Source organism: Martes martes (genome assembly GCF_963455335.1).
Source record: "Martes martes genome assembly, chromosome: 12".
Taxonomy (NCBI): domain Eukaryota; kingdom Metazoa; phylum Chordata; class Mammalia; order Carnivora; family Mustelidae; genus Martes; species Martes martes.
The window spans coordinates 87442411-87464526 of NC_137900.1; the positions used below are offsets into that span (position 1 = coordinate 87442411).

The 22116-nt window shown below is 44.5% G+C and overlaps 1 protein-coding gene across 2 annotated transcripts in view; it reads left to right on the forward strand.

Moving 5' to 3' along the window:
- Positions 1-22116, forward strand: part of MVB12B (multivesicular body subunit 12B) — a gene marked incomplete at its 5' end in the record, with an annotated part of 77710 nt that overhangs the window by 9325 nt on the left and 46269 nt on the right. For both annotated transcript variants that reach the window (XM_080820633.1, XM_080820632.1), the window contains one exon: positions 4210-4332. In XM_080820633.1, the coding sequence (XP_080676759.1) occupies positions 4210-4332 (123 nt within the window). The remainder of the gene's footprint in view (positions 1-4209; positions 4333-22116) is intronic.

The following is a 22116-nucleotide window of genomic DNA, read 5'->3' on the forward strand; positions in this document are numbered from 1 at the left end:
AAAAATCCTCCTGGCCTGGAATCATACCTCACCCTAACTGAATCTTTGTTGCCCCAGTATGTACATGCAACACACACACGTATACACACACACACCCCACAGCACATGCATACATACTCTCCTGCCTGGCGGAGAAATCCTCTCCGGGCAGACATAGGAGCAGCAATCCCCAGCCTCGGAAATGATATAGTGGAGCTTGGCCATGCACCCAGGGTAGAGATTGGGATGGGAACTGGGGCCAGATGACCTACAAGGTTAAATGAGGAGGACCAGCTCAAGATCATTGTTGCCACTGCACTCTCCCTGTGCCCACGAGCAGACGTGACTCCCAGGTGCCATCACCACCTTGATTCCTCACCTGGCATTTCCTGAGAACTGACTTAATTTCAGGTTGGTTCAATTTTATAGTTCTAGAAATCTCAGCCCCCATTGTCTTGTCATCTAAAATCCTGGTCAACTTTTGGCTCTCCCTGTGGAGACTCCCCTTGCAGCCGCAGCTGGGATGGTAGAAGTTTCCTTAAATTGCAGGCCCCCCCCCCCCCCCGGCGGGCCTCGCGACTTCCAGTTGGTAATGGAGCCCCTGTGTGCTGTTGATTGTGCGTATACAGTGCTATACATCAACCTATTCCCTCCTGTGCGGCGCTCGGATCTCCCTCATTAGGCCTAAATTTACCTCCGTCCTACACAAACATGGCCTTAGCTCATTTTTATTGTTGTAAATTATTTATGAGGGAAATGTTGAATCTTGAAACTGAGGTGTGAGGAAAATTAATCCCATGTTACTTTTATCTTTCTGTACTTTTCTCCCCCTTGCTTCACTTATTGGGCTATAGCTGGAGAAAGAAGAGCTTTGGCATTTTTAAATATAATTAGTGTTGAAACTGCTTTCTCAGTTGGGTATCAGATGGGATGTTGGTCTCCAGGCACAGAGTCATGGAAAGCGGATCAGACCTGGGAAGGAGGACTAGAGGTCCTGTTCAGGTGGGCCGGTGGCCAGCTGCGCGGTGGCTGACAGCTCTGGGCCTCAGGTTTTTTTTCTTGAAAATTGGGGTAGTAAGACCCAGCCACCTTCCAGGTTTGGTGTGATCATCAGTCGAGAAGGATGGCCGAGAAAGCTTTTTGAGAATTGCAAAGCACTGTGCAAACGCAGCCCAGGTGTGGTAGTGTGTTTGCGTGCAGTTAGGATTTTGGGATAGAGGTGGGTCTCTCCCTCTCTCTGCTGCGGAGCTGCGAGTAGGCCTTGGTATTTTATGTTTTAGACCAGCATTGCCTCTTGCCAGAGAGGTTAATGTTGGCCTTAAACAGCCCGCCCCCCCAGCTCCCCTCCCCGGCAGATCTGCTCTGCAGGCTTGCATTAATGGCCTCTTCTCCCCTCTCAGAGGCCTGGCCTGTGACCCTGGGCGGCTGAGTACTCGGCGGTGCCATCCCTTCTGGCTCGAGGCTCCACACAGCCCGGGAAACGTGGAGTGCTAGTTAATAAATGGCCTTTTGTTAGGAAGGTCAATTGAAGTGACGGTAGAGACGCTGTTAAAAGTAATTTGCAGTCAGAAAATATGTAATTCAGGGCAAGCTGCTTTGAGTGATTGCCTTTGCCATGGATATCTTGGGCGTTTCTCATTAAAAGCTTCCTTTGCTGGTGGTGGGGCTTCCTCCACCGCCGAGCCGGCCCCAGCCCCGCGCCGCGAAGAGTCATTTGTCTGTATTTCACAAAGGCTGCCTTGATCCCCAGGGTACAGCAGCTGGGGGGAAAGGGAAGAAGGAGGCGCGCATCCGAGATGCTCTGTGCTCATGCTCCGCTGTCGCATCCTCCCGACTGCAGGCTGGGCTGCGACCGAGCACGAATCGGCACAGGCCGCCGGCTCCTTTGTCTGCCTCAGCCGGAGGCAGCCCGCAGCCATCTTGGAACCTGCGGCTGGGCTGCCTCCCCGGTGCATTGTGGGAGCGGCGGGGCTCCTGGGAGCGAGGGCCCCCACTGCCCTTGACCACCGGCTTCGGCAGGGGAGATCCGCTGTCACCCGCGCCTCACGAGGACGTCGTGGTCTGGGGACGGGAATCTGTCAGCAAATAAAATAGTTCTTATTTATTCCCATGCTTGCCTTCTCTTTGTCTCACATAGTAGAGGCGGTACTATCTTAATAATAATAATAATAATAATAATAGGGTGGTGGGGTTATGGACATTGGGGAAGGTATGTGCTATGGTGAGTGCTGTGAAGTGTGTAAACCTGGCGATTCACAGACCTGTACCCCTGGGGCTAATAATATGTTATATGTTAATAAAAAAAATAAAAAATTAAAAAATAATAAAAAAACCCTCAGATGTTCTATGTTAAAGTCACAGCATGATATTATAGCACTGGCAGAATTTGTACATTCCGTTAATGAGTTGTTAATTGCAAAGCGTTTTGGTAACCGATAGCAGCATGTACCCATATTTTTCAAATTGCAGCAGTCTTATTTTCATGCTATCAATACTATGGGATTTTCCAAGTGACGACACTTTTTGATTAGTGTTTGCTTTGGACTGGGCCGATGGAGATATTTAATGCGAAACCTTCTTTACTGGGGGGTATGCATGCCTGTTCATTGAATAAATACTTACTTCCTGCCTACTTTGTGCAGGAATCACCAATCCTGGTGCTTTATATAAACCTGCCTGGTAAATGAAATTTGAAAAAAAAACAGAAAATGATGCCATGGTGTGGCATGGTATCCCACCCCCTGCCCTGGGCTTCCAGAAGCTCATTTTCAGTAGGATTAAGTAAACCATAACTTAGTTTGGCTTTTGTCATGAACAGAAGTTGAGAGTGTGGCTGCTGCCAGGGGCTTCCTGGGCCTGATTGGAAACTTGGCTCAATTTCATTGACGAGTCTGTTTCCGGAGCCTTTTGTGGGCTTCAAGGGACACTGATTACAAGGGTGACTTGCATATAGCACTCTGATTGTTCCCATTTAGAAGGCTGCAGTCATTTTTAAGAGCCTCTGCCTTTTCTGATTCTAGGCTGAGAACTAAGAATATTTCTTCTCCCTGCCTAGTTAGGCAGGGTGTTTTGTTTGTTTTAGAAGCAGTAACCAGCTTCGAGAGATCTGGTAGACCTACAGCCAGTGGAATTTAATTGCTGCAGAAGGAGGTGGAATTGAACTTGCTCTTTTTCGCTGCTTGTCCTTTTAAAAGTACTAAAAGTTATTTACATAAGGTGTTACCTCTTTTATTTGCTTTCTGGTGCACTGCCACACCAGCTGCCCAGACCCAGTGTTCTCTATATTCTCCTTGTCTCCTCTGGTCACATCAAGAGGCAGTCAGCAGCAGAATTATAATTCCATTTCCCCTCCCTTTCTCCCAAAGTGCCCAGCAAGAATTATGGTCATTGTTAGTGTTTAGCTTTGAGTAAGTACCCACATGACCTGTGGGATTAAACGCAACAAAGGCATCTGCCAGTCCTCCCAGGAATGGCATCTACCACATTTCTGGCCACTTGCGCTGAACCTGTGTGCCCCAAACCTGCCAGTCTCATCTGCTTTTTGTTGAGTGCCTACTCTGTGCCAGGGACTCCTCCAGGCCCTTCGTTTATGTGACTCTCTTAGATCTCACGACAGCTCAGTGACTGTCAGAATCATGACCTCTTGCTTGCTCAGAGTTACCAGCCAGTAAGCCACGGAGCCTGGATTTGAATGCCATTCCTTTGCCTCCATTCCCAGAACACTTTCTTCCACGTGTTTGCAAAGCTCTGCCTACTGAACAGTCCATGCTCGGTTGTGTGAGAGGGTATGGATTTGGAAGTCTGCACCTCCACACGAGATATTGTAAGGGAGAGAAGTGGACAGTTGTGTTAGTTCAGCTGTGTCTGCTTTCTCCCCTGAGAAGCTACGGGTATCTGTTCGGAAGGCAGGCAGCTTGTTGAGAGAGTTAAGAATGGTTTGCTTTGGGGTTTGAGTCCAAGTTACCTCTCTGAGCAGGGACAGGTCCCCATTAACTACGTTAGCCCAGTGTTCAGAGCCAACATGACAGAGCAGGGGTCAGAGACGACTTGAGCTCTTGATCTGAGGAAAGGGTCAGGAAAACTCAGGGCTCCTTAAGCCAGTTCAGGTACATGGAACTAAGCTCAGGATATTTGCCCCAAGATTCTGGTTGTATGTGTTTGAGACTTTATATCTTTCACTTTAAATGGTCAGTTTGAATTTTGTGCTGTCTTTCTTCTTTTCGGAACCAGGACCAATCCACCATGCCTGAAGTCAAAGACCTTTCAGAAGCTTTGCCAGAGACGTCGATGGATCCCATCACAGGAGTGGGGGTGGTGGCTTCTCGGAACCGAGCCCCAACAGGCTATGATGTAGTAAGTCCAGATCCACTGATTCAACCAATGTTGATCCCCTGTGCTCAGGACCACCCCCCGAGCCTTGTGTGTAAATGTGCTCCTTCCCTCCAGGAACTTGAACAGGGAGCGAAAGCGTCACCAGTGGGAAGGTGTGGGGAGTGTCCTGGGTTGGGAGTCAGAGGACCTGAGTCCACCTGGGCTGTTACCTGGCCTTGACCTCTGTGATGGCCGTTTTCACCTTCTGTAAATCTAAACGGTTGGCTCTGTTGATTTCTAAAATCACTTCTAGTTGTGAGATTTCGTGAACAGGATCCAAGAGTCTGAAAGATCTTTGGCATAGGTTTTCCTGCGTGTGGAAGTGTCACTGGTGTGTCGCCATACATTTCTATAGCTCTTTACAGTTTGCGGAGCAGTTTCCTACCTGTGAACTCATTTGGCTCTCACGGTTCCCTGGAAGGGTAGGAGGACGAGTAGCTTTATCTCCACTTTGCTGATTAAGAGAACCCAAGTTCTGACAGGCGAAGTGACGGAGGCCCAGTCCTTGGGAGGGGTGAACCAGGACCCGGCCCCCTTCCCGGTCCGCCGCTCTGACTGATCACACCTGCACAGGTTAGCAGAGCACTGGCTTTGCTCTTCAGCAGGCATCTGTGGTCCTGTTCCGTAGCACTGACAGCTGGAATTGTTATTTTGTTGTTTCAATAAATACACTGGGATTTGGGTCAAAGGTGCAGAGTAATATTAGGAGGGTTGTGTTAGCAGTGACTGTGGTCACATGTCCTGAGATTCTAAGCTAGTCTTATTTTCACTGTCCTCATTTTGTTTGAGACAGCGTTTTATTCTTGTTTGTTGAAAATGTGCATCAAGAATGTATAAGAATTAAAAGAATATGAGACTCATTAGCCAGCACTGAAAACCTGCCACCATGACTAGATTAGCATCTGATGTCCCAGGGGTGGGAGGGATCCAGTGCCTGGTCCAGAAGAAGCCCTAAGGCCTAGTTCCTCAACCTTGACATTCGTGACATTTTGGGCCAGATAATCAGATAATCCTGTGTTGGGGGCTGTCCTGTGCCACATACGTAGGACGCTTAGCAGCATCCCTGGCCTCTACCTACTAGACCCTAGTAGCATTAACCTCCCCTCCCCCAACTGTGACAACCCAAAATGTGGGCAGACATTGCCAGATGTCCCAAGGCGGAGGGGATAGAGGGGCAAAAGCAGGCCCCATTGAGAACTCTTTGGTACCAATGGGCTCAGCCTGCGCCGGGTCCTATGCAGGGAAGGAGAAGCCTGTTAAAATGCTCCACATCACTTTCCCAACTGTTTGAAAGCTTATAAACATTTTAAAAGTGAAAGGACAAGAGAATCTTTTTTGACAAAGATTTGAGTCTTACCTGCTGTCTGACTTCAAAGCACTGTTTGAATGTATAACTTGCCATAAAATAGAATCATTAGATATGGCTTTGTGCCATAAAACTCTTGGGGAAGCTAATAAAAATGTTCCTGATTTGAGAAGCCAAAGTGTCTTTTGATGAATTAGATATGAAGCAGCCAGTCATGAATCAGGGCAGGGGCCCAGCGCCCGCGATCTCCGGGAGGACTGGCTCAGGGGTTGCTCTCCCGGGAGGGTTCGTGCGGGGGGCTCACGCCCAGGGCACGGGTCTCCAAGTCTTCTTGCTGTTCTCCTTTGTTGATCTGTGTCTTTAACATCCTGCTTGTACCTTTGGGGTCGTCTTGAAAGCTTGGCTAGTGGGTGGCAGATGGCCTTTGATAGTCTGGTTTTCTGAAAGTCTTGGTAAGTCTGACAGGAGCAGAATCTATCCCTATCATTTTCTCCTAACATCTAGCTCAGGGCAGAAGAGCGCAGTGTCAAATGAGTAAAATTAATAAGCACATTTCATGATTATGCTGTACCACGCATTATAGTGAAAGGTGAGCAGGGCAAGAGGCTCCCGAGGGTCAGCCCGGCAATTACCCAGCCCCCTCACGCAGAGATGGAGAGTGTCCGAGCTCCCTCTGAAAGCCCTTTCAGGGAGAGGGGTGGGAGACGTCTCCTCGTACTGACCGCTGGGTTGTTCTTAGATAGGATCTGGTTCCCTAGAGGTCTGACCCCGAGTTCAAGGGGAATGGGCAGGGGGCGGGGGGGAAGAGAGTCACTTCCTATTCCTTTTATCGAGAGTTTCATAGAACATCAACCTCCAAACCGAAATGTAAGGCATTTTATGGTGGCGGGCTTCCGAGACGCTTAGACTGAACTGCAGTGCCCAAGGGAGCCTGCCGGGGATTGTGGTGAGACCCCCCCCCCCCTCCGCCTGTCACATCTGTGGCAGGATTAATCCCTCCTGTGCTCAGAGTATGGTCCGTACTGTGACCACGCAGCACCGAGAGCTTGGCACAGATGGACTGCTGACCCTGGGTGGCACGGCCGTATGCCTTGTGGCTTGTTTGAAGCCAAAGATGCCACATGTGTGTTTATAAAAATTTAATTTTGTAACTTTTCTCTCCAGGTCAGGGGAAGCTTCTTAGGGTAAGGGGCTGGGCATTATTTGCTAACCTTCTCAATTTATTGTCCGTATTTCTGCAGTCCTCTGTGAAATAGCCTGCCCTTTCTGTAACACTGCCACACTCTCAGATCTCAGAGTGACTGGTGATGATCCTCCTTGTCATCAGAAGGCAGGTGGGTCACGTGTGTCCTTGTGACACACGTGTGACATCACCGCACCGCGCACTGACCCTGTGTTGTGGGCTCCGAGTACAACCTGGCAGTTGCTGAAGGTAGTACCTGGTGTTTTGTCATATATGGACGGTCAGTTTTCAGCGAATCATAATGCCCTGGAAGCACTTCATGCTAAAACTCTTCTGGGCAGAATTAATCTTTGACTTTCACATCCCTCTGGGATACAGCAGCATCGGAGGGCATCCGGCCGGCCATTACTGATGGCCAATGTGGGTGTATTTCTATGTATTTTTGGTGAAATACATCTTAATACATCCTAACTTTTATAGCCTTTTGCTTTCTAAACAAGTGCTTATAACTCAGAGACTAAAGCCTCCACACCGTATTCATGATACAACTCTCTCTCTAACAGAATTAGCCTCCTTTGATAATATGCTTTTTGGTCATATACTTTCATATGATAATATACCGTTTGGGCAAAAACTAAACAAAAAGTCAACAACACCAAGAAAGAATAATCGAATGCTCTAGAGCATTTTAACTGAAATTGTTTATTTATCCAACCTGTTTTGTGAGTAAATACTACGTGCCAGCCAGGACCTGGGGACATAGTGGTGAGTGAAAACATCCAGTGTCCAGCCTTCACGAGGCTTACCGTCCAGAGGGAGAGGAAGAGAATTAAATGATCACACAAATAAATGTAAAACAAAATTGTGCTAAGTGCTTGGAAGGGAAGTCCTAACAGACATTGTTTCTGTCAGATCCCGCTTTCCAGACCTGTCCACATTTCTTGCTAAATTCCAGGTTACGACAACATAGACTCACTCCTACTTACTTCTAGAATTCCCTCCCTTTCTTCTCTACCCTGACACCTGCCAAGTGTCTGTCCTCCAGCGTTTTCTGAGCCTCTCCCAGGGCACTGGCTCAAGCGTGTTCAGGGTTCTTCGACTCTGGGTTTCTCCCCGGCCACCGCACTTCGCCATTTTTACTGGTGACATCTGTGAGGCTGTCCTTGGCTCTGAGTACAGCTCCCCGCTAACCCTGCTGTGGCTGCTCCCACCTTTTTGGCCTGAGTGGGGATGGACACTGCTTTCCGTTCTACTCCCTTCTTCTGGGACCTGCCATGGTATCCCACAGAACAGCTGAGACCACAATCACTTTCCAGGAGACTTTTCTGGAGCTCTGAGGATGAGGGAAATGAGAAAGTAAAACTCAGCAACTGTGAGAATGTGCTGCTGGGGCCCATTGTCCTTTGAGCCCCTACTTGCCCAGACCGTGCCTTCATTCTGCCTACTCCAGGATGATGTCTAGAGTTGAATCCCAGTCTCGGAGAGAGAAGGAGATATTTTCTTTTTCCTCTCTCCAGTCTCAGACCTCCTCCATTCTCTTCCAGAGAAACCTTACCCTCTACACTGGAGTCTTTATGGCATAGTCACCCCAAAGTGACAGATGATCCATTAGCTCAGTGACTACTTTCAGATGTCCAAGTGGGGTATTCTCAAGCTTTTGTGGGTCTCAGTCTCCTGGAGGACCCCAGATGCTGAATTCCTGCTGCAGTAGGTCTGGGGTGGGACCTGAGAATTTCGTTCTAAGCAGTTCCCATGTGGTGTTGGTGCTGGTGGCCCAGGGGCCTCACTTTGAGAACCACTGGTCTAAATCAAGTCATTTTTAAATAATCTGTAGGTCTCCTCCTCCTCCTCCTCCTCAGGGAGGGCTGTGCTAGCTTTTTCTGTTGTTTTTGGCCTCCCCTGATTTAAATTTCCAGAAGTCTCTGGGGATGTGTGTGTATGTCTATGGGCTTAAAAAAAAAAAAAAAAAATATATATATATATATATATATATATATGTATATATATAAATATAAATGGAATGGTACTATTCATACTCTCCTAGCTTTTAAAATATATTGTGAGCATAGGGAGCTCTATATTAATCCATACAGATATAGCTCATCCTTTTAATAACAAATATTGTATTATCTGGCTGTGCCAAAATTTGGCTAATAATCCCACTTGAAGGACACTTAGTTTGTTTCCAGTTTTTGTTTTTAATACGATGAACAAGGTCCTTGCACATGTATCCTTGGCATGTCCTACTAGGCCCAAAGAATAATTCTATAGGTTAGAATTACTGGGTCACAGTATTCACATTTTCATTTGATAAACATTACTGATTGCCTTCAAGACAGGTGACATTCTGTCAGTTTCTATTCTCACTAAAGCGAAAGTGAGTGAAATGAATGGGGTGGGGGGCAGCAGATGAATTGACAAGAGTCTCCCCTGCCCCCAAGCTTTGTGCCCAACTTCCTGTCGTCCTGGGACTTCTCCCAGTAAGGACACTTCCAGGAGCGAGGGCCTAATGATAGCATGCACACTTGTTGTGGTGCTGGCCAACAAGAGGTGTGTCATCTCTGAGAAGCAGAGACCATGTAGGACAAATATCCAGACTCCTTCATTTGGTACGCATGGTTTCCGTCTGTCTTCCTGTCTCACTTCCTTCTACTAGCTTCTTCTCTGGCCTCACTGAACTTCTCACTTTCTCATGTTCAGAATAAGCAGAAACTTTGTACCGTCATGCCTCTGAGTCTACTTTTTCCAGAATTCCAGAATTCCTGTACCCCCCCCCCACTTTTTGAGTAAAATTTCACCTCTCCTTCCAAACCCCATTTGAGTAGCTCCTTAGTGAAATTGGTCCTGACATCACTCATTCATGTCTTTATTCACACATTGCTTTCATGAATATTTCTGAAGCAGCTGCTATTGTGTGAGGCCCTGGGAATCAGAGGTCTGGGGAGGTTGGGTTCCACCAGGTAGAAGGTCGGAGGCGAGGTCAGAGGTCAGGCTGGGAGGGCGGATGAGGGGGGAATCCCAGCACAAAGGTATTGCCTGTTATTCTGAGGGCGATGGGGGTGGTCAAAGGACTTCAAGAAGAAGAGATTCTTAGATGTGTGCTTCCAGAAGTTCACTTGGTGTGTGCAACGAGGGGAATAATTGGGGGCGGGGCCTGGATTTGGAGGCTCCATGCTAGCGCCGGGTGTGAGAGTCGTGGCCTGACCAGTCACCGTGGAGACAGGACATATGTGGATCTGAAGGACGTGGGCATCCAAATACATACTCTTTCACAGGAAGAGACGGATTGAGTGATGGCAAGTGGGCGCAGAGGTGGGGAAAGGAAGAGCCCGGATGATACGGGGCATCTTCCTGGGCAGCCAGTGGGTGCTGATGCCCTTTAGCTGAAAGGGGAACATGGACAGCCGGGTGGGTTGTGGGTAGAGAAGGGCGATTGGCTCAGTTTGGGGCACACTGAGGTGCTTGTGTGATGTCCAGGCGGCGATGCTGAGGGGCCCCAGGGCTGAAGGTCGGGAGAGACCACGGTGTAACTGAGGTGTTCCTGGGAGGTGGTCCCTGGAGTGTCACTGAGGACTGGGTGTAAAGGGAGCCCTAAAGAGGGGACCGGGGCTGACTGTCCAGAGGAGTAGGTGAAAATTAGTAAGAAACTGAAGGAAAATGAGTCTTTCTAGGAGAAAGCGTGGTTGTTAACATTCACCGTTGCCTAAAGGTTAAGTAAAATGAAGCGGGAAGGTTTCTGTTGAGTTAACACCAAGGAGGTGGTCACGGACTCGGCAGTGGCCTCAGAAGCAAGACACGAGTGGACCGGAAGAGCCCACCTGAAGCGGGAGAGGACCTCAGAGGAAGGGAGGGAGAGGGAGGCGGCAGCTGGAGGGGGACGTGGGGTCAGAAGTCTTTCTTCCTCTGTGTAAAGATAGGAGAGTGTTGAGCGTGCTTAGCTGCCGATGGGAAGGACCCAGGGAGACGGAGGGCTACGTGGGGAAGGCAGGCCCATGAGGGGCCGAGGACTCGGCATCTAGATCCTGCCAGAGAAGAGCCAGGAAGTGCGGCTTGCGTGCTTTCTGCGCTGCTGGCGCTGGGGAGCTGGCCTTGGTCACGGGCTGTGACCAGCGAGCAGGCCTCGTGGGCAGACACTGGCCAGTCATGCCTTCAGTCTGCACTTCCCCGTCTCCTTTCTCTCGACTCTGCTGCTTTTCTCTGAGACTAATTAGACAACAAAACCTTTCTTAAAAACTCTTGGACCTGAATAATTTATATATGCCCTAAATGTATTCGGGATTTTCTAAATAATTAGAAGTTGCAGATGCTTAAACTGTCAAACATGAGGGACACTGGGGGAACTCGGGGAAACCAGCTCCCCTCCAGGCCAGTGGGCTGTGTCCAGGGGGCCCACAGAGGGGTAAGGTTAAAGTCCTATGCCTGCAAACGAGGCCCTCCTTAGCAAACCGGTGAAAGAAAACGGTAATCTGCTAAATGCTGGAACAGCTTCCAGCAAGCTGATGTTTCTATATAGCGCTCAAGAAATTCTTGAAAAGTCACACACAAAGCCCGAGAAGATGGTAAAAGTATCTTATTAAAAACATATGGCGGGCCTCAAGTGGCAAACATGGGATGGAATCATATGTCCAGTCTGGTCCCAGTTGTCACGTGGCCTTCCGGACAGCTCCAGGGCTCCTCGTGGCCAGGGACAGCCAGAGCCCGTGGCCTCCCGGAGCTCTGGCTCCATGGAGCAAAAGCAGAAGCAAGGGGCAGCGGCGTCCCCCTGCTGCCTCCGGTCCCCCCCTCGCCGCTCCACTGTCCAGAGCGGAAACCACCCCAGGCGAGACCCACCCCATGCTGGTTTATTTTCAGAACCAGAGCTTGTTTTGAGAAAAAGCACCAGGTGTTCCTCCCTTTTGTTTTGTTAGAAAATACATTAAACTGCGAATTACTGAAAACACAGACAGCGGTCTTGTGACCAGCCTTGGGGCCGTTGTTTCCCGTGGCCTGGATTAGCAGACTTGGGGTCACGCTGGCCTCTCCCTGCACGTTTGCCTGTGCCCCGCAGAGCCCCAGCCTCTGCCCTAGGGGGTGTGTGAGAGGCGGGCCTGGCCTGCTGTTAGGGTACATCTCTCAGGGAGAACGGCCTCCATCGCTCCTTCCAGGCTTCGGTCTCCCCAGCTCTGCCCTTCGGTTCTGACCCAAAGACTTCCTTCTTAGTAATGACTTGCTCCTTAGTTGGTTCGTCTAGAAGGTGGGGAGGATTTGAGGAACAGCGCGGTGTTGTGGCGCTTCCTCCTGTTTGCCAGACTTCCTCTTCACCGCTTCGAAAGGCCGCTGACAAGCCTCAGTGAGCTGGGTTCGTGGAAAAGATGAGGGAGGGGCTGCTGTAATTTTTCTTTTCTTTTTTTCAGTTCAACTTTTTATTTGGAGGCGACTGTAGATGCACATGCAGTTGTAAGAAGTAATATGGAAAGATCTCGCATGTACTCATGTTCTCCCCGTAGTAACATCTTGCAAATTCTAGGAAAACGTCAACAATCAGGATATTGACACTGATATAGTCACGATCCAGAACATTTTGCTTTTAAAACGTACCTGGGATCTTATTTTTATTCAGGTCTGCTGAGGCCTGCAGATCAGGAGACAAGTGGCATCGAAAAGGTGGTTTTTTACTCCCAGCTCCAGGAGGAGGGGACACGCCGCCGCGCCATACAGGGAGATGGGGAGACACCAGCATTAGGCACGAGGCAGAGGGAAGAAGGGGGAGCATGAGCCGGAGACTTTCTTGTGGTTTCTGTGGGAGAGGCCAGGCAGGTCAGGTCAGCAGACTTAGGACAGTCTAGTTGCAATAACTCCAGCAGGGGCTGGGCTGTCAGGGATGGTTTCTAGTCCGACAACCTGGCCCTTGGGGGCTGTAGGATGGGGGGACCGTGGAAGGAGCCTGATAAAAGGAGGTAGACGGGGATGGATACAGACTCAGGACTGGTTGGTTTGCGTATAAACATGTGCTCACAGGCAGCCTGTCTGCTCTCTCTAGGAGTTAACTGACCTCCTCCTTAACTGCGGACGAGCACTACTTTGTTCTCCATTTCTGTAAGTCTGTCCTTTCAGGAATGCTATATACAGAAACCATACAGCATGTCACCTTTTGGGATTGCCTTTTTTGCTGTTCTTTTTTCAAAAACTCCCTTGAGATTCATCTGTTGCTCTCTTTGTTGCTGAATAGTATTTATTGGTGTGGCCATGCCACAGTTAGCTTAACTCTTCGCCTATTGAAGGACACCCTGGTTGTTCCAGTTTGGAGCTATACTGAATAAAGCTGCTGTAAATACTTGTGTACACCTTTTTGTGTGACCATGTTTTCATCCCTCTGGGATGAATGTCCAGGAGTGAGGCTGCCGGTCCGACGGTAGCTGCACATTTCGTTTTTTAAGAAAATGCCAAATTGGGGGCACCTGGGTGGCTCAGTGGGTTAAGCCACTGCCTTCAGCTCAGGTCGTGATCTCAGGGTCCTGGGATCGAGCCCCACATCGGGCTCTCTGTTCAGCAGGGAGTCTGCTTCTCCCTCTCTCTCCGCCTGCTGCTCTGCCTACTTGTGATCTCTCTCTCTCTGTCAAATAAATAAATTAATTAATTTTTTTTAAAAAATGCCAAATTATTTTCCTCTGTGGCTGTAACATTTTACATTCCCATTGGTAATGTAGAAATGATCCAGTTTCTCTACATTCTTTCCAGCATTTATTATTGTCAGTAGTTTTTTGGGTTTTTTAAAAGCCATTCTGATAGCTGTGTAGTGACAAGTCATTTGGTTTTAATTCATATTACTCTAGCGGCTAATGACGTTGAACACCCTTTCCCGTGTGTATTTGCTATCTCTGTGTCTTCACTGAAATGTTGCTTCACCTCTTACTCAGTTTCTAAGGATTATTTATTTATTTGACAAAGAGAAAGATCACAAGTAGGCAAAGAGGCAGGCAGAGAGAGAGGGGGAAGCAGGCTTCCCGCTGAGCAGAGAGCCCAATGTGGGGCTCTATCCCAGGACCCTGAGATCATGACCTGAGCCAAAGACAGAGGCTTAACCCACTGAGCCACCCAGGTGCTCCTCTTACTCAGTTTCTAATTGGATTGTTTGGTTTTTTACTGTCTTAAGTGTCCTTGTATACTGTAGGTGTGCATCTTTTATTGGTTATGTGGTTTGGAAATACTTTTTTCTGGTCTGTACTTGTCCTTTTATTGTAACAGGGTCTCATATGAGCAAAAGTTTTAAATTTTGACAAATTTAAATTTTGACAAAACTTACCAGTTTTTCCATTTTTTAGGGTCAGGTCTAAGAACTCTTAGCCCTAAATCCTGAAGATTTTCTCCTATTTTTTTTTTTTCTACAAGATTTATAAGCTTACATTCAACATTTAAGTCTGTAATAGATACATTTTGACTTTTGCACAAATATGGACTTAGGTCTGAGTTCTCTCTCTCTTTTCTGCTATGAATAAATAACTGTTCCAGTACCATTTGTTGGAAAGGCAACCTTTCCTTTTTGAATTGCTTTTGAACCTTTAGAAAAAAATCAGTTGGGTATATCTGTGTGGCTCTCTTAGGTTCCATTCTGTGTGTCTAGCCTTCTGCCAGTACTACACAGTACTGATTACTGCCGCTCTGTAGTAAGTCTCACAATTGACTAGAATGATTCCATCCACTTTATTTTTTTTTAATTGTTTCAGCTATTCAAGTCCTTTGTCTTTCCATAGAAATCTTAGAATAATTTTGTCCAGATCTCTAAAAAATATCATGATGGATTTTAGATGGGAACTAACATTTCAAAGGGTTTCTGACCCAACTCCACTGTGGGGGGTGGTTCCTTACACCGACAACCAGCAGTTCTCAGACAGCAGCTCTAGGGTTCCTAGAGTTCACCAGTTCTGACACTGTCTACCTGGAGACAGCATCAGATTCCACAGGCTAAAGGCTCAGTCCCACAAGACTACCCTCTCCCTACTTCAGATGATGGTCACAAGGCCGGGCTGTCACCTGTGCTTCTGACCTACCAGTTATAGATCAGAGGTTGCAACTACCCCTTTCTTGGGTTCCATTAATTTGCTAGAGTCACTCATAGAGCTCAGAGAAACATTTTACTTCCTAGATCACTGGTTTATTATAAAAGGATATAACCCAGGAACACCCAGATGGAAGAGATGCATAGGCTGGGATGTGAGGAACGGGCATGGAGCTTTTATGCTCTTTCTTCCAGTATACCATTCTCCCCACATCTCCATGTGCTTGTCAACTTGTAAGCTCTCCAAACTGCATCCTTTCCATCCTTTTGGGGTTTTGTGGAGGCTTTATTACAGAGGCATGATTGATTAAATCACTGGCCATTGTTGATTGGTTCAACTTCCACCTCCTCTCCCCTTCCCAGAAATTAAGGGGTGGGACTGAAAGTTCCAGCCCTTTATTCATGGTTGGTTCCCCTGGCAGCCCCCATCCTTGGGAGCTTTTCAAAAATCACCTCATTACACAAACCCAGTTGTGGTGGAAAGGGGCTTGTTATGGACAATAGGACAGCTCTTTGACCTTTATGGCTCTGAAACAGTTTCAGGAACTGAGGGCAAGAGACCAAATATTATAACAAAAGATGTTTCCATTGCCCTTATTGCTCAGGAAATTCCAAGGATTTGGGGAGCTATGAGCCAAGAACTGTGAGTGAAGACCAAATATATATTTCTTATTATAAATCATAATGTCATAACATTAAATCTGTATATCAATTTGAGAATTCACATCTTCACTATGTTGAGTTTCCCAATTCATGAGCGTAATATTCTCTCCATTTATTTAGCATTTTGACTACTTTCACCAGCCTTTTGTAGCTTTCAGCACACAAGCTCTTTACATGTTTTGGTATAATTAAGCCTAAGTGCTTCATTTTTTTATTTTGAGTAATTGTAAGTGGAATTGTATTTTTAGTTTTGATGTCCATGTGTCCATCGCTATTATATAGAAATACAATAGATTTTTGTATGTTTATCTTTGCTGAACTTTGAGACCTTGCTGAACTCACTTAGTGTATGTTCCTTGGGGTCTTCTGTGTAGACTATCACGTCATCCTTTCTGACCTGTATTTTATTTCCTTTTCTTGCCTTATTGCAATGGCTGGAGCTTCTAGTGCTATGTAGCATAGAAGTGGTGAGAATGGACATCTTGCCTTATTCCTGACCACAGGGGGAAAGCATTCAGTCTTTCACCATTAAGTATAATATCAGCTGTAGTTTCTTTGTAGATGCTCTTTATTCAAGTTGAAGAAGTTGCTTTCTATTCCTGTTTTTTTCTGAGAACTTTTATAGTGAATGGGTGTCAAATATTGTCAAATGCCTTTTTTGCATTGATTGACATGATCATGTGGTTTTTTTCTTTAGCCTCTTAAAGTGTATACTACATTGATTGATTTTTGAGTAATGAACCAGTCTTACAAACCGTGAATAGATTCCAGTTGGTTGTGGTATATAATTCTTTTTATTTATTGCTCAACTCTCTTTGTTAATATTTTGTTAAGAATTTTTATATCTGTATCCATGAGAGATATTGATCTGTAGTTTTCTTTTTGATACCATTTTTTTTAAAGACTTTTAAAAATTTATTTATTTGACAGACAGAGATCACAAGTAGGCAGAGAGGCAGGCAGAGAGAGAGGAGGAAGCAGGCTCCCAGCCGAGCAGAGAGCCCAATATGGGGCTCGATCCCAGGACCTGGGATCATGACCTAAGCCGAAGGCAGAGGCTTTTAACCCACTGAGCCACCCAGGCGCCCCTTTTTGATACCATTTTTACATGGTTTGGTAATGCTGGATTCACAAAATGAATCGGAAAGTGTTTGCTCTTATTCTGTTTTCTGGAAGGGATTGTGTAGGATTTTTTTGAGGAATTGATCCATTTCACCTAAGTTGTCAAATTTGCGTATGTAGAATTGTTCATAGGATTCCATTACTATCCTTTTGATGTCTGCAGAGTCTGTAATAATATTCTCCATTTCTGATATTGGTAATTTGTGTCTTCTCTCTTTTTGCCTTTGTTAGTCTTCCTAGAAATTTGCCAATTTTATGAATCTTTCAAAAACCCAGCTCTTTGTTTCATTGATTTTTCTCTATTTTTCTATTTTTAATTTCACTGATTTCTGGTTTTGTCTTCGTTATTTCCTTCCTTTGCTTACTTTGGGTTTATTTAGCTCTTTTTCTAGATTCTGGAGGAAGGAGCTTAGATTACTGATTTGAGACTTTTCTTCATTTCTGATGTATGCGTTTAATGGTATGAATTTCTCCCCTTGATGCTTTATCTATGTCCCACAAATTTATATTTTTAAAATTTTTCATTCTGTTCAATGTATTTTTCAATTTCCCTTTGAACGTCTTCTTTTACCCATGGATTATTTAGAATTGTGTTATTTAGTTTACAAGCATTTAGTGATTTTTTCCTGTAATTTTTCTGTTATTGATTTCTAGTTTGATTTGACTATATTGGAGAACATAATCTGTATGATTTCAATTACTTTAGCTATGTTGAGGTTTGTTTTGTAGCCTGTGAAATGGTCTATTTGGGCATATATTCCATGGTTACTTGAAAAAACTGATTCTGCTGTTACTGATAGGAATTCTCTTTAAGTATCATTAGATCCTCTTGGCTGATAGTGTTGTTGTGTTCTTCTGTATGCTTGCTGATTTTCTGTGTAGTTATTCTATAAATTTTTGAGATAAGGGTGATGAAGTCTCCAACTATATTAGAATTGTCTTTTTTTCCTTTCAGTTCTATCAGTTTTATTTTCACATATACTTTATAGCGCTGTTGTCTGGTGCATACACATTTAGGATTACTGTCTTTTCTATATACTGACCTATCATCATTATATAATATCCCTTTCTGTCTGATAATTTTCTTAGCTCTGAAGTCTATTTTATCTGATATTAATGTAGCTGCTCCTGGTTCCTTTTAATTAATGTTTTTATGATATAACTTTTTCTATACTTTTACTTTGCATCTGCCTGTAGCATTATATTTGAAAGAAGTTTCTCATAGACAGATATAGTTAGATCATGACTTTAAATCTACTCTGCCATTCTCTGTCTTTTAATTGATGTACTTAGACTACTTATATTTAATGTAATTATTGATATGTTAGGGCTTAAATGTGCCATTTTATTTATTTTCTGGCTTTTGTTTGTTTCTGTGATTTTTCTCCCACTTTCCTGTGGGTTACTTGAACATTTGTTAGAATTTCATTTTGGTTTATGTAAGTGTTTTTGAGTGTATTTTTAATGGCTTTTTAGTGGTATCTCTAGGCATTACATTGTGTATGTGTGTGTCTTATAACAATCTAATGGTAACCTCATTTTACTAGTTCAAGTGAAGTGTAGAACCCTCACTCTCTTTTATGTTCCTTTACTCTCCCACATTTATAATTGCCTTAAATATCTCCTCTGCATACATTTACAATCTTATCAGTGTCATGATTTTTGCTTCTACTATCAAACATAACTAGAAAGTTCAAGAGGAGAAGGAAAGTCAATTAACCTGTATTTTTGCTCACCATGTGTTTTTCTCCCTTCCTGATGTTTCAGAGTTCCTGCTTTTATCATTTCTTTTCTGTGTATAGAACTTCCTTTAGCCATTCTTTTAGAGTATCTCTGCTTGTGACAAATTCTCTTAGTTTTCCTTTATCTGAGAATGTCTTTATTTCTTGTTCATTCCTGAAGGATATTTCACTGGATATAGGATTCTGGGTTGACAGTTCTTTTAGCACTTGAAAAATGGCATGCCATTTCCTCCTGGCTCCTGTGATTTCTAATGAGAGATCTGCCGTCATTCGGATTGTTCTTCTCTTATAAGTAAAGAATAGTTTCTTTCTCACTTCTTCAAAAAATGTTCCTTATCTCATTTTTCAGAAGTTTGACTATGATATGTCTTGGGGGGGATTTTTTTGGATATATTCTGTTTGGACCTTCCTTACCTTCTTGACTCTGTAGCTTTGTGCCTGTTGCTAAATTTAGAAAGTTTTTTAGCCATTATTTCTTCAGGTACTTTTTCAACTTCACCCTCTTTCTCCTGTCCTAGAACTCTGATGACAGGAATGTTAGATCTTTTGTTATAGTCCCACAGGTCCCTGAGGCTCTGTTCCTGTTTTATGCAGTCTGTTTTCTCTCTGTGGTTCATTTTGGGTAATTTCTGGTCCGTCTCCCAGTTCACTGATTCTTTCTTCTCTCTCTTCCATGTTGCTATTGAGCCCATCCATTAAGTTTATTTCAGTTACTGTATTTTTCAGTTCTAAAATTTCAACTTGGTTCTTTGTGTTTTCTATTTCTTTGCTGAGACTTTCTGTTTCTTTGCTGAGACTTTCTATTTTTAAATTTGCTTTAAGCATGTTTATGATTGCTCAGTGATGCATTTTCATGATGACTGTTTTAAAACTGTTCTTTTTCCTTTCTAAGATAATTCTAATATATCCATTATCCCAATTTTGGCATCTGTTGATTATTCCTTTTTATTTAGTTTGAGATCTTTCTGTTTCTTGGTGATTTTCTTTGATGAGTGAGTTTCGATTTAAACCTGGGAATTTGGGGTTTATGTTGTGAGATTCTGGATCTTATTTAAATCTTCTGTTTTAGCTGGCTTCTCTTGACACTGTTCTGATAGGCAAATAGGAGAGAACTACTTCTTTACCGGCAGAAAGAAGTAGAAGTCCAATTTTCCCGCTTGGCATCTGTTGACATCCAAGGAGGTAGGGCTCCTTGTGATTGCTAGACAGAGGTGGGAGTTCAGACCCCCTACTGGCTCCTACTTAAACCTCCCTGATAGGACTGTCTCATTAAAACTCCCCTTGTGGCTTCTACTGACATCGTAGGCTTTGTCCTTGTTAGGTATGATGAAAGTCCTGCCTATCCATCAGTTCCTCAATCAACATCACCCCACTGGGAAGAGGGAGGGATGTGGGGAGGTGTGCCTCATTACTGCCTGGTGGGGATGAAAGCCCTGGCTTCCTACTTGACCTTCCCTGACACCATCTTGGCAGAAGTATTAGGATGCCCCATTACAGCCTGGTGAGGATGGAAGTCTCGGCTCTCTACTTTGGCTTTGCTTGCATGGGTAGGTGGAGGCACAGTATTTTATATGGTGTTTGTCTGGAGTAGATCTGTTAATGTGTAAAAATTTCTGTCGTCTTAGGATGCCCCACTGATGGAAAAAGCAGTCTTTTGTTGGGGCTTTTTTTGGTCTTTGTCTGTTGCTGTTTCTGGGTTGCTGGCTTCTTTAGCTCTAAAACTAAAAGAAATCCACAGAACTCATCACCACCATGTCATTCCTTGGGTCCTGAGGTCCATAGCTCTCTGCCTTCTTCTGTCACCTTTCAGGCTTCACTTATGTTTGTTTCATATGTCTAGGGTTTTTAGTTGTACTTCATAGGAGGGGTAGAGAAAAGTATATCCTCCCCATATTCCTGGAAGTGGAAGTCCTGGCTTGTTTTAATTTTATGTTAATTCAGGTTAACCAGAGAATCTGTTTGTTTCTATGTCTGTCAGAAATCTTTCTAAAACGTTTATGTTTCAGCCTTATATTTATAGGCAAGAAATATGCTACTGCATGCTTGTAAAATACTTGTCAGTTACTCCTTAATATCTTCAAGACTTAAAATGATTCAGGGCTAACTTTCTCGATTTTTATGGTCCCCACTTACAGTATTAAGAGACTGTTTGCTTGAGGGATGGTGCATATTTGGAAGAGAAGATGAAGGTGGAGTTGAGAATTGTGGGTGGTGAGCTATGTTATTGAAAGATTGAGGATCCTGGAGAGGAGGAAGAGCCCATGAAATGTCTCCAAATAGGGGAGATGAGAGTAGAAGGCAGTATCTGTTATGATTCTTGAAATGGGCAGACATCCAGGGATTCTAGCAACCAGTTCTATTAATTAGTTAGTTGTTTGTAAGGTGTTGCTTTGTTTTAATAGCAGGTAAATTGTTAATAGTTTGGTCTCTATCTTTCCAATCCCTTTTCTGTGAATTTGCAAATACAGTTGATCTTTGAACAACGTGGCTTTAAACTGTGCAGGTCCACATATATGTGGATTTTTTCAACAAATACAGTGTACTTCTGTAAATATATTTTCTCTTGCTTGTGATTTTCTTACCTACATTTTCTTTTCTCTGGCTTCCTTTATTGTAAGAATACAGTATATGATACATGTAACATACAGAATATTTATTAATCAACTGTTGATGCTAGAAACAGTAAGGCTTCCAGTCAATAGTAGACTATTGATAGTTAAGTTTTTGGGGGGATTGAAAGTTATACATGGATTCTCTACTGCACAGAGGGGTATATTAGTGCCCCTACCCCCCTTTGCTCAATGGTCAACTGTATACAAAGAGAGAGGGTTCAAAAGCATAGATTCTGGAAACCTCTCGCCTGGTTTCAAATCTTGGTTCTGGGGGCACCTGGGTGGCTCAGTCGGTTAAGTGTCTGCCTTCAGCTCAGGTCATGATCCCAGAGTCCTGGGATGGATCCCTGTGTTAGGCACCCTGCTCAGTGGGGAGTCTGCTTCTCCCTCTGCCTCCCCCTCCCCCGACCTGCACCCTTGTTTTCTGTCTCAAATAAATAAAATCTTTAAAAAAAAAAAAATCTTGGTTCTGCCACTTACTAGCTGTGTGACCTTGGTCAAGTACTTACCTCCTAGTGCCCCAGTTTCCTTGTCTCTAAAGTGAAGAGGAATAACAACTTCCCTCATAGAATTGTGTGAGAATTAAGTGGGCTAATGTTCATAAAGTGATTAAAATGGTAACTTTCATTGTCCTAAGCTCTATAGCTATTTGTATATTATCATTAATATTTATACATATCTGTATATACATAATGTTCCTTGTTTTTTTTTCTTTTCCTTAACAACATTTGTATTCCATGTCAAGACCTATGTTGTATATCTTGTATATCTTGTATATACAACATAGGTCTTGACATATTCCATGTCAAGACCTATGTTGTATATCAAGCTCATTCTCTTTACATTTACTATACCGTTGTGCCACTGTATAGTAATTGTTAGCCACTGCCCTACAGACAAAAATTTAATTTAATTTTTTTTGGTTTGGTCTTTGAAAAGCAATACAGTATTAAGTACATATATGTCTGGGTGTGTTACAGATAGATCCAAGGATATGTACATTTTATTATTTTTAATTTATTTATTTGAGTGAGAGAGAGAGTGTGCCTGTGAGTGCATGAGCGGAGGTGGGGGCAGAAGCAGACTCCCCATGGAGCAGGGAA